The sequence below is a fragment of the Apis laboriosa genome, unplaced genomic scaffold, assembly GCF_014066325.1.
Source record: "Apis laboriosa isolate Shangri-la unplaced genomic scaffold, ASM1406632v1 scaffold17_cov146, whole genome shotgun sequence".
NCBI lineage: Eukaryota > Metazoa > Arthropoda > Insecta > Hymenoptera > Apidae > Apis > Apis laboriosa.
Window position 1 is genome coordinate 634655 of NW_025222181.1, and position 16863 is coordinate 651517.

General features: G+C 21.8%; 2 protein-coding genes across 2 annotated transcripts; one reads left to right on the forward strand and one right to left on the reverse strand.

The window, feature by feature from the left end:
* Positions 1-3015: 3015 nt before the first annotated feature.
* LOC122711707 (protein Peter pan) lies at positions 3016-4934 on the forward strand. The gene is made up of 6 exons (XM_043930718.1): positions 3016-3149; positions 3332-3612; positions 3732-3942; positions 4034-4360; positions 4438-4771; positions 4846-4934. Exons 1-6 carry the CDS (start codon positions 3132-3134, stop codon positions 4932-4934), a joined length of 1260 nt encoding a protein of 419 aa, XP_043786653.1. The 5' UTR covers positions 3016-3131.
* A 429-nt stretch (positions 4935-5363) lies between these two features.
* On the reverse strand, positions 5364-16078 carry LOC122711686 (centromere-associated protein E-like). The gene is made up of 12 exons (XM_043930694.1): positions 15968-16078; positions 15698-15860; positions 15319-15553; positions 14998-15232; positions 14528-14859; positions 14304-14421; positions 13912-14224; positions 13576-13792; positions 13385-13514; positions 6091-13305; positions 5683-5853; positions 5364-5608 (listed from the first exon to the last, which is right to left on the reverse strand). The coding sequence occupies exons 2-12, from the start codon at positions 15849-15851 to the stop codon at positions 5384-5386; spliced, it is 9345 nt and encodes a 3114-aa protein (XP_043786629.1). The 5' UTR covers positions 15852-15860; positions 15968-16078; the 3' UTR covers positions 5364-5383.
* Between the last annotated feature and the right edge of the window lie 785 nt (positions 16079-16863).

Here is a 16863-nt window from a genome sequence, read left to right on the forward strand (position 1 = left end):
ATAAATTTATTGTATCAAATGAATATAATAAAATACGATATCAATAATATTTTATATTAATTTTTATATTTTAAATAAAAAATCATTTTATAGTAGAAAATTATTTCAAAGAAAAGATTTACAAAAATTTAGATTCGCAAATATCAAAATTCGATATTCCCACAATCGAATTATATAATATACCAAATATTTAACTAATAATTACAAATGAAAATAAGCAACTTATTAATGAAAATATGTTATTAATTAAATATATTTATTAATTCTATTTTTAATGTGCAAAATAAATTGTTAATAATTGTTTGCTAAAGAAAAAATTGCAAAAAAAAATGCATCAAAATCTAAAGAAAAAAATAAAATTGGAATCAACGATAATTATTAGTGAAATGTATGGTACTAAAACTATTAATTATGATCCCTTTCCACCAAAACTTCCGTCTCGAATAAAAACTACGAATCTTAATGATTTTAGCACAAATTCATCATTATGACAAATTGAAGATATCAATTCTTTTATCACAAACAATTTTAAAATTCCTAATTGATCTATCAAGTAAGTCGAATTCTTCTAGTTGTAGGTGTAGTTCTTCTAATTATTCGGTTTCAATAACAATAATACTATTACTTTGAATTCTACTAATATTTTCAAAAGAAAAGAATAAGATTTAACTCAGAAATAAGATTTAACTTAACATTATACTCAAGATTTAAAATACACGAAGAAATAAATATACTTTATATCCTAAAATTTAAACGAAATATTAATTTAAATACAAAAATTATTTTTAAGTAATAATATAATATTACTTAGATATATAATATATTTTATTAATGTAATAATTATATTTTTTAATAAAAAAGATTTAAAAAATATATATTTATGTTTTTCATTATATAAATAATTTATATTTAAAGAAAAAATTATAAAATATATATAACATGAATAAGTCAGATTATAATAATAATAAAATAACATATTAATAAAATATCAAATTAATTCTATTATTATCTTAAAATAAATATAATTACAGATTATGTTCTATATGAGAGATAAATGCATTTATTAACATTCCATAAATAATCATAAATTCACATAAATTCATTATCAATAAAGTAGAAGTACCAACTATTTTAGAATAGATAACTATGTGTCTTATGCTGACTTCAATCCTTTTACTTAAGTACAAAATTTATATTTTTATTCATTTTATTATATATTTATTCATTTTGTTAATACAAAAGCTTATTTATTATATAATAAAAGGATAGATAATAAACAATAATCTATAAAACATTTATACATATAAATATTAGTAGAAGTAATACTTCTTAAGAATAAATTATGTGTATATATATATATATATTCATAATTTATTTTCATTTTTAATTCCTTAATTTTTCAATGTGAAGAACTTTTATAATAAAAGAATAAAAAAAAATAGTTATAAAATATAAATTAAATATTTTTATTAAAAGATTTTCATTAATATTAAGAAAGTGAATCAATAATAATAATTTCAAATAAATATTAATATATATAATTATATATTCATAAATCTCGTATATATTAAATAGTGGAAGGGCAAGTTTCTATTTTTCGATTTCCTTAAGCAATGTTGGTAAAAATCACGGCCGGTTTCTAACTTGGCATATGGCAGACGTTACCTCGATGCAACCGATGCAATATACCGCGATTATTATTTGCGTCACCGTTAACAAATTATTATCCTCAAAATGTTACTGTCAAGAGATTAAGCTAAAATTAGAATAAAAAATTTGTTTTTTTCTTTAGAAATTTTGATTATTGAAAGATAAAATGCAAATTTTTCTATACATTAACTTTTCTAACCTTAAATTTTTCTACGATATCAAATAGTTTTTACAATTAAAATATTATTATAAAATTATTTATTTTGCTTTTATTTAATATTAATGTTTAATGTAATATTAATATTTTAATATATTATATTTCTATTTGATTAATCAATTAAGGTTATGGAATGGAAAAATAAAAAATCAAAAAATGTTAGAAAAATTTGAATTATAAATTTAAATATATTTATTCATACAGCAAATCGAGATGAATAATAGAAAAATAAATAAGTTTCTTAGTGATTTATTTTGCAATATAATGGATATCGTTAACATTATATCAGATCATAAATAAAAGATGTGAGATTGATAACGGACGTTACTAACGTTGAGAAAATTGCAGAGTAAAGAAAAGCAAAGACGTGGAAGTAAGATTATTAAAAGAGTTTATATCCTCATTATTGGCGACGTAATTTTAGTGTATAACAACTCAAGAGGTCCCCGGACATGACTAAATAGATAAAGATCGACGCACTAGCCATGAACTTTGCACCGTGAGAAGAGTTTTCTTCGCTTAACAAGTTACACCGAAGTTCCCGCGCTTTCAGACAATGAATCCTTCCACGCGGTGAACAACCGTAATCATTTCCAGGATTCATAATAGAATGAGAAGGGAAGTTGGATGATTTCGCGATCTTTTATTGTACTCTTTATATAACTTTAGATTTTAATAAGTTGAAAATAATAAAACATAAAATAAACGAAGAAAAAAGAAAATAGAAAAAAGCATATGTGTAAAAACTTATAAAAAATTATATTAAAAATATTATTTATATATATATATAATTTATATTAATAGAAATTTCTATATTTTATATGAAAATTATATAAAAGTGAACGATATTAATTATTATACTATCAAATTTTTATTAATAACTGCATAAAAATATTAATAAATATAATATAATTTTAACGAGAAAATATTATACATTAATATCTATTTAAAAAATATAAAAGTATTAATCATAATTTAATTATTAAAATATTTATTAATAATTTATTAATATTATAAAATTATTTATTAATAATTTAATTACTAAAATAAATTTCATTTTTTGACATTCAATAAATTTAAATATTTTTCAACAAATTTATTAGAAAGTAAAAAAGAGGAATAATAATTTTTTAATTTTCATTATAAGTTTTTATGTTGTGTCTAACCTGTTTTAAAATTGATAATTTCACAACATTGTGTTGTATATACACGTGATAATAAATATTCTAACCTTAATTTTAAAAAAAAGTAATTTTAAAAAATCATGGGACGCCATAAAAAGGTAATTAATTATTAATTATTTCATTTGAAAATTTTTTCAATATATAAATTAAAAAAATAATAATAAATTAAATAGCTGATAAATTTTCTATATAAATGTAAATATATTTTTCAATAAGATAATATAATTAATAGTATAAAGTTAATAAAAATTAGTCCTTTATTTAATTGTAAATTATTTAGGGTCGTTGTGTAAAAAGAAATAAGCAGATTAATACAGAAGAAAATCCAGATATAGTAAAAGCACCTCATTCATTTGTCATTCATCGTGGAATACCTGGAGAACATATTATTGAGCTTACAAAAAATTTTCGTAAAATTATGGAACCTTTTACAGCAATGTCTTTAAAAGAAAGAAAAAAGAATACAATTAAAGATTTTGTATCTATAGCTAGCATATTACATGTTACACATATGTGTATATTTTCAAAAACAGAACAAGGAATGTATTTTAAACTTTGCAGGTACCAAAATTAAATATAAATTAAATTTTTGTAAATTATATCATAAATAAATTATTAAATAATTAATTTTTAGAAAATATAATTATTAAATATATAATTAATTAATAAATGTAAAATAGGTTACCAAGAGGACCAACACTTACATTTAAAATACATAGTTTTTCATTATCACGTGATGTAATATCTTTAATAAAAAAACAAATGGTATATGAAGAATTATTTAACAATTCTCCGTTAGTAATATTAAATAATTTTAGTGGAGAAGGTATGCAACTAAAACTTATTGCTTCTATGTTTCAAAATATGTTTCCTACAATAAATTTGACTACAGTGAGTTTCATTCTAAACAATTTTATTTTAAATATTAAGTCAAATTAAATTATAATTTTATATTATAAAATATATTTTGATTTTTTTATAGGTTAATTTAAGTACCATTCGTAGATGTTTGTGTTTAAATTATAATACAACATCAAAAACTATTGATCTTAGGCATTATGCGATTAAAGTAATACCTGTTGGTTTGTCAAAAGGTGTTAAAAAACTAGTTCAAGCTAAAATACCAAATTTATCTAAATGTGAAGATTTTTCTGATTTTTTAACAAAAGAAACAGTTTCTGAAAGTGAAATTGAAGATGATCCTTTGAATCACGTTACATTACCACAAAAATTATCTTCACGTGGTAATCATGCAAATAATAAAAGTGCAATTAGACTTTCTGAATTGGGTCCTAGATTAACATTAGAGGTCAGAAATATTTCTTTTTATTAAATAACTTTAAAAAATATTATTACAGAAATTAATATTCTTTAAGATATTTTTAGTTAATAAAAGTTGAAGATGGACTTTTGGATGGTGAAGTACTTTATCATGAATATATTTATAAATCTGAAGAAGAAAAACTCTTAATAAAAAAAAAACGAGAAGAAAAAAAGAAATTGAAGGAAAAAAGAAAAAAAATACAAGAAGAAAATAAGAAGAGGAAAGAATTACAGAAACAAGAACATAAAGAAAAATCTTTAAAGGGAATGCAGAAAAAGAAAGAAAGTGAAATATTATTACAAAAAATTGCAAAAGAATCAGTTGAAGAAAATAATATAGAGGAAGATGATGATGCACAATATTATCGTGATGAAATAGGAGAAGAACCTGATAAAGGTAATTTCAATCTTATATATTTAAAACAATTTTGATTCATTGATATTTTATATATAATTTATTTTTTGTCATAGATTTATTTGAAAGAAAAGTTGGTAACAAAAGACTTAAAAAATTTACATCTAAACATAAGATAAAAAAACAAAAACTTAGCAAGTCATGAAATATTAAACGCTATGATAATTCAGCACAAATATATAATATCAATTTGTAAAAAACTTATATATATGAACTTATAATATAAATATTATTTAATAAATTTTATATAAAATTATAAATTCAATTTATATTTTTTATTTATTTATAAAAACAACAGTTATTATATTTTTATTATAATCCATTATAATTTTTTAATAGTTTCATTAATTATTTTGTCAATTATTAATCAAAATATTAATTTTATGACTAAATCAATTATCTTTTAATAAAACCATACATTTACAAAATTAAAGATATGATATGTATAATTCTCAATTCAGTCACTGTTATTTACAGTTTTTATAATATATACATATAATACAGAAAGAGAATAAAAAATTATACTTTTTACTTGTTGGTCGTTGATTAAAATACATTTAATGCACATCCTTATCCTTAAAAACGAAAATTAATTTATGGATTTTTTCTATCCAAATGTCTGTTCAATTTTGTAGCACTGCTATTCTGTTGATTAGATCTATCTTGCAATACTTCATGTGGTTTTAAAGAAAACGAACTTTGTATTTCTTCTAGTTCTTTTAAACGATCCTGCAATTCTCTTATTTGTCGAGCTCGAGAACGACATAAGTCTTTCATTAACATTTTTTCTTTTTCTAATTTTTCTATTTTCACATGATCCTATTTAAAAATTATAATCCAAAATAAGTATTGTAAATATTTTAAAAATTAATATATTAATATTTTTATATTACCTCGACAACTCCACTATTAGTACCACAAAAACGCACAGTGTTATTAGGTATTGTTTGACAAGCTTGATCTTTTCTATTTATACGCCATCGTCTACAAATGTCACATTCCCATGCATTAATATCATTCACAGTCCTTTGTAATTTCTTTACTTCATTATTTAATTCTGCATTCTGTTATATAAAATATATAAAGTTAAATATTTTTAATAATTGTTATAATTTGAGATTTTTGAGACTAAACTATATTCAATAAGTTATAATATTCATCAGTATTGCAATTAGCTTCTTCAAAAACTTGAATTAAATCAAAGGAAATTTCAAATTATATAAAACTATATAAAATTACCATTCCTATACATTTATAAACTAAATATCAATCTTTAATTATTTTTATATTTTATAACATACCTTATTACGAAACGCAAGTACAAGTTCTTCTAATTCTTTACATTTTCTTTGATATGGAAAATTCTCACTTTGAATTTGTATTTCTAATGTTGCAATTTTTCCATTTTTTGATACTAATTGTAATTCTAATTCATGAATTTTTTTCTTCAATTCTTCATATTTATTCTCGTATATTCCAACGTCTCTATCAGATATATTAGTTTTATATTGATTCTTTTTACTATCTTTGAGTATGCTATTTTCATGTACTTCGATTCTTAATTTCGTTTGAAGTTTCCTAATTTCATCTTTAAGTTTTCTATTCTCTAGTATGAAAAATTCTAATTTTTGTTTTATATCATTATTTGATTCATCTTTTGTTGAATGTAAATCTAAATTAGATAAATTTGAAATTTCTCGACTATGAATGGATTCTATTTCATTATCAAACTCATTTCTATTGTATTGTATTTGTATTAAACTCTTATTTTTTATTGTTAAATCTTGTACTTTATTTATGTATTCTTTAATTTCTTTATCTTTTTGGTTCAATAATAATTTATGTTCTTCTAATTTTTTTATTATTTTATTTTTTTCTTCTTCAAGTTCTTTTATACGATGGTTTGCATCTCTTAAATCATTCTGTAATTTTTTATTCAAATTTTGTAATTGTTCCATATGTATTTCTTTAAATTTATTATCATCTATCTGTTTCTTATAAAAACTTAATTTTGTTTGCAATTCCAAATTTTGCTTTATTAAGTCGCGAACAATATTTTCATTTTGCGATTTGATACTTTCTTCTACATTCATTTGTAATCTCATTCTAAGCGCATCAACTTGATCACGAAGTTTTTCATTTTCTTCATTACAATATTTTAATTTCTCTTCTAATTCATTAATAAGAACATTTTCAGAAAAACGAGAATACAATTTTTCTTCTAATTTTGAAATTTCAATATCTCGTTCTCTAATTACTGCTGCATATTCTTCTAATTCATCATCCAATTCCTTATTTTTATCAATTAATTTTTGTATTTGTGTGACATGTTCTTTTATATCTTTATCTTTTTGATTTAATAATATCTTTTTATCTTCCAATTCTAATGCAATTTTATTCTTCTCTAAAAGAAGTGCATCATATTTACTTTCGTCTATTAATGAATTTGAAGTTATATGTTTCAAATTGTATAATGAAAACGTTTTCTTCAATTCATTATTTTCTTGTAATATAAGTTCATATTTACCTTTAATATCAATCAAATCTTTTAAAGTCTGATTTTTAATTTCTTGAAATTCCGCGACGCGATTACTTGCGCCTTCCAAATTGTTCTGCAATCTTTTATTTAATTCTTTTAATTCTTCTATTTCCGCTTCTGCTTTAATTTTGCTGGTACTATTTCTAATTTTTCTCTCTAACTTTATATTTGTTTCTTGAAGTTCTTTGAATCTTTCTTTCAAACTATTCAATTCTTCTATTATTGAAATATTCTTATTATTCAATTCATTTAAGTGTTTACTTAAGCTAGCATTTTTTATTTCTTCCATATTCAATTTATCTTTGATAATTTCCAATTGCTCTTCTCTTTCTTTTCTTAATACTTCTATTTCTTCTTTACATTGTTCTATGGTCAATTTTTGATCTTTAATATGCTCCTTTAACATTTCATATTCAGGTAAAATTGTTTCAAGTTTTATTTTATATTCAGATAACAAATCACATTTGTTTTTTAAAATTGTTGTAATTTCTTCAATATGCGAATTCTTTTGTCTCATCTCTTGATTTATTTCATTATAAACTTGTGTAAGTTGTTCAAATTCTGCATTTATTTTTTCTATATTTTCATTTTTCTTTTTTATTTCAGACGAATTTGCTTCTATGATATTTTTCAATTGTTTTTCATTTATTTCAAGTCCTTCAATAGTGTTATTTAATTCAAAATTTTTTGTTTTGTAACATTCTATAGTTTGAATGAAATTGTTTATTTTTTTTTCATACATTTCTTTTTCAGATTTAAGTTTCAACTGTAATTCTACTTCTTTATTTTTAAACATTTCTTGTGCTTCTTTTTCTCTTTTCTGAGCTTCAAAAATTGCCTCTTCTTGTTGATTGTCAACTTTATATTGTTTATCAAATTCTGCTTGTAAATATATAAAATCTGTTTCTAATGTCTTCATTTTTTCTTTCAACATTTCATTTTCATGATTACTTTCTTTTAGAAAATGCTCTAATTGAAATATTTTATTTTGATATTCTTTATGAGAACGTTCTTCTTCTGTTAAATCTGTTTGAAGTTTTTCAATTTCTGCTTCTAATTCTTTGGCCCACATAACGGTACGTCTTTCTGTATCTATACATTGTTGTTTTTCTTCTTCTACTTTTTGTTTTTCCTTTTCATATGTTTCTCGTACAGTTTTAATTACTTCTTCTTCTTTAGATAAAAGCGTTTGTAAGAAAATTACAAAAATTTCATTTGCAGATTTATTTGAAAAATTTGGTAAATTTACATTACATTTAAGTGAACTGAGTTCTTTAATTATACATTTTTTAACATCATTTAATTCCTCATAAAATTGTTCCTTATCATTAATCAATTTTTTTTGTTCATCAAATAAATGTTCTTTTTCTATTGTTATTTCATTTAATTTTTCTTTGATATTTTGTAGACTAGTGAGCTCTTGTGTTAAATTTAAATTTTCATCAATATATTTATTTAATGTGTCATTTAATTTTTTTATATTGTTATCATTTTCTTTGATATATTGTTGATATTGCAGGACCATTGAATCTAATTCATTTTTATATTTCATTTCTAAATTATTCTTCATGTCAATTATTTCTGTTTCATTTGCTTGTAATTTTTCTATCAGATTATGTTTTTCTTCCTCTTTTTCTTGCAAAAGTTTTTCGAAATTAATATTTTTTTCTTGATATTCTTTAAAGATGTTTTCTTGATTTGTTATATTTCTTTGAAGATCGTTTACACATATTTCTAATTCTTTAATCTTTAATATATTATGATGTTCCAATTCTTTATTTTGTAATTTTTCTTTTTCGAATTTCTCACATTGTTCTTTTAAATATTTTAACTCTTCTTCTTTGCATTTAATTGTAGTTGAATTAATTAACTCATTTTTCTGGCTTGTAATTAAATCTAATTCATTTTTGAGAGAAAAAATATGTTCATTTAATTCATTAATCAAAATATTTTTCTTCTCTTCTTCGACTTTCAAACCTTCTAATTCTACTTCTAACATAATTCTTTGTGTTTCCAATTTTTTTTCTTGTGTAGTAAATCGATCAATTTCTTTATTCATATTAATTAATTCATTTTCAAGAATTTGTATTTTATTTATTGCTGTGCTCTCGTTATTTAATATTTTTTGTTCTAATTCTCCATTAACATTTTTTAGATTATTAATTTCATCTAACAAATTAATTTTCTCAGATTTAAATTCATTAAGTATAGCAGTAAAATTTATACTATTTTCTTTTATTTTATCTATATCATTTCTTATATGATCAATATAATTTTGAATTTGTTCTATTCTATTTTCACTTTTGTTTTTCTTTGATTGAGACTCTTGAGTATTGGATGCATTTACAGTCATATCGCTTTGAAGTAATTTTGAGTCAGTATACTTATTTTCATACAGAATCAAGAGTTTATCATGTTCGGTTTTTAAAGTTTGTAGCTCGTCATTCAAATTTTGAATCTTTTTTTCAACAAAACTGACATTCATTTCATCAACAAAAATAACATTTGAAGATAGATCATGTTCACTTGAATTGAACTCCTGATTTACTTTATTTTTTAGAATATCAGTGTCCATACACTTACGATCGTATTTTATTTGTAAATCTTTTAACTTTTGGTTTAGAATTTTTGTTTCAAGTTTCAAAGTTCTGTAACTTTCGTTCATATTTCTTAAATGTGCACATTGATTACAAGAAGTTAATTTTAAATCACTAAGCCTTTTATTTAGACGCGTCAAATGATCGATTTTGTTTTGCAATGTTATCACTTTATTTTCTAATTTTTCGTCAGTTTCTAATATTTCTTGTTCAATTTCATTAATATCCGTAGTATCATTAAATATCTTTGATAAATGTAAGGAATTATTACATGATTTTTCATTTTGGACAGAATCAAGATTATCTATACTTTCTAACAAGCTAGTGGAGAATTTTTCATTTTCTTCAGATAATATTATTACTTTTGTTTTTAATTCTGCAATTTCTAGTTTTAAATTATTATTTTCCGTCTTTAAATGTTCTATGTCATTTTCAGCAACATTTTCATTTAGTACTAATGATTGTTCTATTTTGATTTTTAATATATCGCATTGTTCCTTTAACATATCATTTTCTTCAATCTTGTCTATTAATTCTGTAGAAAGTTCATTATTCTCCATTTGCAAACACTCATTTTGTTCTTTAAGAGTAACTACTTCTTTTTTATAAATGCAATCATGATCATATAAAAGTGATTTACTTTCTTTGATATTTTCAAGCTCTATATTTTTTTCTGCAATAGAAGCTGATAATTCAATGTTTTCTGTTGTTAATTTATCAATTTTATTTTGATATGATTCAAATAATTCTTTTTCATTATATACTGTTGGTATTTTAGAATGCACAGATTCTAATTGATCATTCAAGGCCGCTAAATCACTTTGTAAAGAAATTTTTTCATTTGTAACTTGAGAAATGCGCGCATAAAGTTCATCAATTGTTTTCTGAAGATTAATTTCTGTTTGTTTCGCATTCTCTTGTTCTATAGTTAATTTAGTAGTCATTTCCATATTTTCAGTTGTTAATAAATAAATGGTTTCTTGCAAATTCTTTATATCTGTTTTAAGGCTTTGAACATCGTTTTTGATATCTTCCAACTCTTGACTTTTTAGTTGAAGAGTTTCTTCTAAATAGCTTTTCTCTGCTTCTATATTTAGGGTTAAATGTAAATTATCTGTATTAGTTTCATTCATTGTCAAGAAAGATAGACTAGATTCATTTTTTAGTTGATCTTTTAAATCTTGATTTGTAGTTTGAATATCTTGTAAAACTTCTTTATTTTCTGTATAATGAAATTCAACAACATTTTCAAGTTCACTATTTTTTAAATTAGTATTTTCTATTTGTTTTTCTAATTCAGAAATTGCTTTCATATCTTCTTTACATGTAATTTGTTTTAACATAATTCTCGATTCTAGTTCAGAAGATTTTTCTTCAAGTTCTAGATTTAAATGATTAAGATTTTCATTTTGTTCTGACATAATACATTCAATTTTCTTATTTAATTCAGAAATCTTTCTTGTTGTTTTTTGATTTTTGATTTGCTCTGATTCTAATGTAAAAGTTTTTTTACCTAAATCAAAATATAATTGAGTAATAATATGTTCAATTTCATCATTTTTGGATATTATATTTTCAATTTCTATTTCTAATTCATCAATTATTTCTTTTACTTTCTGATTTTCAATTTTTTCTGTTACAACTTTTGTCTTTAAAGCAGAAATTTTTTTAGCCAATTTAATGCATAAATCTTTATTAATATAGCACTGTTCATTCTTTTCAAATTTCATACTTGTATTTTGATATTCAGTTTCTTTTACTATATATTTAGTCTTTAAGTCATTAGTTGTTTGATTCAATTTTGTATATAATTCATCATTGACATATTTTAGTTCAATTTCTTCAGAAGTCATCTTTACATCAGTTTGATTATCAATTTCATTTGATATTACATGTAAATTCAATTCAGAAATCTTTGCATTCAATTCAGCACGTAATTCAATATTAATACGCTTATATTCTTCTTTTTCAGACGTTAAATTATCAATTTGTGTTTCTAATTCAAAAATCTTTTCCATAATTTTCAAATTTTTAGTTTCTTCTGTTTTCTCTTTTAGTTCAAAATTTTTTTGTTCTAATTCACTGCTTAATTCATTATTGATTCGTTCGAGTTCATTTTTTTCAAATGCTGTATTCATAATCTGTTTCTCAATTTCCGAAATCTTTTCCATTGCTATAAGATTTTCTTTTTCCTTTGATATTATTGTTAATTCAAATTCAGAACATTTTTTATCTAATTCAGCATGTAGTTCAATGTTAATACGCTGGAATTCATTTTTCTCTGATATTGTGTTTTCTAATTTTTCTTCCAATTCAGAAATTTTATCATTTGCTTTTTGATAAACAATCTGTTGCGATGTAATCATAGATTTTAATTCTGTAGCATTCTTACTAAATTCAGTATTCATAAGTTCTAATTCATTTTTTTCAGAAATAATATTTTCGATTTTTTTTTCTAATTTAGAAATTTTTTCCACTGCTTCTTGATTTAAAGCTTGCTCGATTTCAATTTTTGATTCCAAATCTATAATTTTTTTATCTAATTCATTTTTTAATTCAATACTAAAGTTTTCATTTTTGTTTGAAATAATTTCTTCAATATGTTTTTCTAATTCAGATACTTTTTCGATTACTTTTTGTTTTTCTGTTTGTTCTGAAGCAATTTGTAATGCGAATTCTGCCGAAATTCGATTTAATTCAGCATGTAAGTCATCATTTATATATTTAAATTTATTTTTTTCAGTTGTAATATTTTCAATTATTGTCTCTAACTCTATTATTCTGTTACTTATTGTTTCAATATTTTCTGAATTATTTTTCATTTTCTCTAATTCTATAGATTTTTTATTTAATTCTATATGTAATTCTCGACGCATATGCTCAAATTCATTTTTTTCAGAAATAATATTTTCAAGTTGCTTTTGTAATTCTGTAATTTTTTTTTCTGAATCATTATGTAAATTAATATTAATGCATTCCAGTTTATTTTTTTCTGAAATAATGTCTTCAATTTTTTTTTCTAAATCTGATATTTTTGATGTTTCCTTTTGTCTTATATTTTCTTCGGACATAATTTTCAAATCCAATTCTACTGTTTTGTTCTTCAATTCTGCACGTAATTCACGACTAATATATTCAAATTCATTTTTTTCAGAAGTAATGTCCTTAATTTTTTTTTCTAATAATTTTTTTTCAGAAATATTTTGTTTTTGAATTTGATTCAGTTTAATACATAATTCAGAAATTATATATTCTGAATTTGTTTCTTCTGCAAGATTAAGAGTCATAAGTTGTTCTTTCACTTCTGAATTATATTCTGGTTTATAATATTTCAGAGTTGACTTTATTTGTTCTGGTTGTTTTATTTCTGTTTGTAAATCCTAAAATGAAAGATTTAATATTATATATAAAAAAAATATAACGAATATATTATTATATCATATAATTGATTATATTTACTTGTGTATGGCATTGGCATATTAATTGCCTTTCTAAAGTTGTAAATTCACGAAGTTCTACAAATTCTTTTGTTAAATCTGTGATATATCGTCGTAAAACATGTTTTGGCGTAGAAGGAGAAATCTGATAACTGTTACAATTTTAAAAAATAAAGATATGAAAGTTTTATAATTTATTAATTTTTATCTTACCTTACAGTTTGAGTATAACTATTAGATTTTTCTGGTGTTACATCAAAACTATTGTTTTTAGGTTTTATATTCACAACATCATCTCTAAAAGTAACTCGGTTTTTATGTTTTATTACAAATGATTCTTCGTCACTATCACTTATATTTTCTCTAGATTCACGTTCTCTTTCAGTTTCAAATAATTCTAACTCAAAATCAGTAAAAGCAGTTTGAAATGCTATAAAAAATAAAAAACAATATATTATTTATTATTTATACAAATATCATTTATATTATTATAAATATGTAATATATAATATGTAATATATAAATTTAAAAGTAATATAATAAATTTACTTTGATTCATTATATCCATAGATTGAATTATACTTTTCCTATTTGGTATTTCAGATATTTCTTTTATAGTTGGTAAACCAGTTTTAGATTGAAAAACTGCTAAATGATGATTAAACATTCCAGGACCTCCCCACGTTTGTCTTCTTTTAAATTCATATTTCAAAGAATCTTTTTGATTTGTATTATCTCCAGAAACAATACGAGTTTTTAATAATTCTATACGTTCTTCTAATAATTGATTAATACGATCTTTTTCTTGTAATTTAGATTCCATTTCTTTAACTTCTTCAGATCGATTTTCATTTTTTATTTTCTAAAATAACATTAATAAAAATAGAACTTTAGACGAAATGAATCTTAGATAATTTCTCAAAATAATTCAAATAAGAAACCTCTAATTCTTGTTGAAGTTTAGCCAATTGCTTTGCGTAACGTTTCAAAAGTGCTCCATCAGACATAACTTCGTTAATTTGTGGTTTATTCTTTACACTTTTTGCCCGATATGCGAAACTAAAAATGAATAAAATAAAATTTAAATAATAAAATAACAATAATATATGAACAATAAATGATATAAATATACATCACATGTATATTAAAATAGCAATATACTAACGATAAAGTACACTGAGTCTCCTCTAAAGCAACAGGAGTCACTGCACATATTATTGCTGTCATAGCATTGCCACCTAGTGAATTCTGAAGTAATCTTGTTAATTTACTATCACGAAAATTAACATGTTTTTGATTATCCTGAGATTCACTTAATTGTTTGATTACTAAACCTAATGTTGATAAAGATAAATTAATATGTCTTCCTTCTTTGAATCTTTCTCCAGTAGCTCCTGTTTGTCTTGCTCTTTCAGAACCAGCAAGATCTATTAAGTTCAATTGTGATACTTGTATAGCACTATCTGAATCTCCTCCAGCTTCTCTACTTTCAATTGTCTGAATAGAATTATAGAATTTATGTTAAGTTATGTTATGTTATATATATATATAATATATATAATTATAATAATTATAATAATATATTATATATATATATATATATATATATGTATAAAATTATTGATATAAACTTACAATTCTAAATATAGTATGACTTCTACTACTACGTTCATTCATATTAGTTTCTCCTGTTCTTCTATTTTTATTCCCTTTTTTCATAATGGACAATACATTTTCAGGACTATTGGTGATTTCTTCTTTACATAGCAAAATTACTTGCCCATTGCCATCTTCTTTTAACTTCAAATCAGTCCCATTTTTATTCAAAAGATCATTAACTCTTTCATTGTAAATTTCTAAATAAGATACTCTAAAAAATAAGTTATTGTTTATATATATAATTATATTAAATTTAGCAATATTATTATTATAAGTTATTAAGAAAAACATATAAACCTTAATAAAAATTCACGTCCCATAGTATTAGCAATAGTGTCAAACATATATTGTATAGCAAGTGGTATAATTCCTAATTCTTCTGTACCACCCATCATAGTGTATGTTTTACCAGAACTTGTTTGACCATATGCAAATACTGTACCATTAAAGCCATTTACAGCAGCATTAACAATAGGTTTTACAACAACATTAAATACATCTGAATTAGATGCATTTACATCAAAAATATGATCTATAAATATATTAAAAACAACTGAATTTGTATAATTCATTGCATCTAATAATTACATCATATAATTTAGTAATTTAGTAACATCAGTAATTTAAATAAATAATGATAAATACAAAAAAACATTATATATATCTGCATATATACCAAAAATAAATCTTCCATCTCCTCGCTTTTTCATTTCTAAATCTGTAGAAACAATAGAATTTTCCTGAACTATCCATTGTATTGATAAATTATCATCCTTTTCACGTTTAATCAAAGGTCTCACTTTAATGGCAACTTTAATACTGTCTGACATTTTTATGAACTATTTTTTTAAATTAATGAATAATTAATAATATTTATTTATTATTAGATAATTTTTTAATTTATATTTATTTATTCTGTTTGTATACTATAACGGTTGATACTTACATAGTGAAGACGCCATTTGAAAAATTGACTCTTTCAACTTTCGTTTGAATTTGAATTTTCTGTAATTTGATTGGTTCATTAAAGCATATAGTTACTATTAATAAGATAGATAACAAATAGCCTACTTCAGATATAAATCGTGATTTTCAATGCAACAATACTATTTTTATAAACATTGGGAATAAATTTTGATTAATACAGAATGACAGTAAATACATATATATATATATATATAAGGTACTAAACATAAATATACTAAATATAAATATAATTTTTTTTCACTATAATTATGAACTTCGAAATTATCATCGCTTGTAACAATATTTTTATTGCATTATAATAGAAAATACAAATATAATTTTTAATTTATGAATATTTCAATTCATATATGAGTCGAAAAATTTATAAATATAATTCAATACATATAATGCATAAGAACATTTAAAAAAAGATTCAAAATGTCAAAGAAATTATTTTTGAAATTTGTTGCCTACTAATGTTTATGATTGAATTGAATATAATTTCTGCATTCATTATTCTATTGTAGAGAACATACATTCTGATTTTTTATGATCAGAATATGAAATAGTATTATATTTGTTTATATTTTGTTTTTAATTATAGCATAAAATATAAAATTTAATTAATGAAAAAAAAAAATTTTTTAAATTTACAAAAAGATATATTCATTTTATATTTTTTATTATTTTTATTAATTCCGAATCGTCAAAATCATTTACTTAATATTATTCTTGAGTTTTTATCTTTATGATTATATATATAATAAACTGTTTGTCATTGGACAATTGCAATCTAAGTAAAAATTAAAAATGTAGTATTAATTAGCTTTCTTATTAGCTAATTTTAACCAATTTTTAAATTTTTAATTCAAAAGA

Excerpts from the sequence above, each read along its gene's own strand:
- LOC122711707 (XM_043930718.1), top strand. Across the intron at positions 3,943-4,033 it reads CTACAATAAATTTGACTACA|GTTAATTTAAGTACCATTCG; the intron begins GTGAGTTTCATT and ends ATTTTTTTATAG. Across the intron at positions 4,361-4,437 it reads GTCCTAGATTAACATTAGAG|TTAATAAAAGTTGAAGATGG; the intron begins GTCAGAAATATT and ends AGATATTTTTAG.
- LOC122711686 (XM_043930694.1), bottom strand. The coding sequence starts at position 15,851 with ATGTCAGACAGTATTAAAGTTGCCATTAAAGTGAGACCTTTGATTAAA. Across the intron at positions 13,306-13,384 it reads TATGCCAATGCCATACACAA|GATTTACAAACAGAAATAAA; the intron begins GTAAATATAATC and ends CTTTCATTTTAG. Across the intron at positions 5,854-6,090 it reads TACTTGCGTTTCGTAATAAG|AATGCAGAATTAAATAATGA; the intron begins GTATGTTATAAA and ends TTTATATAACAG.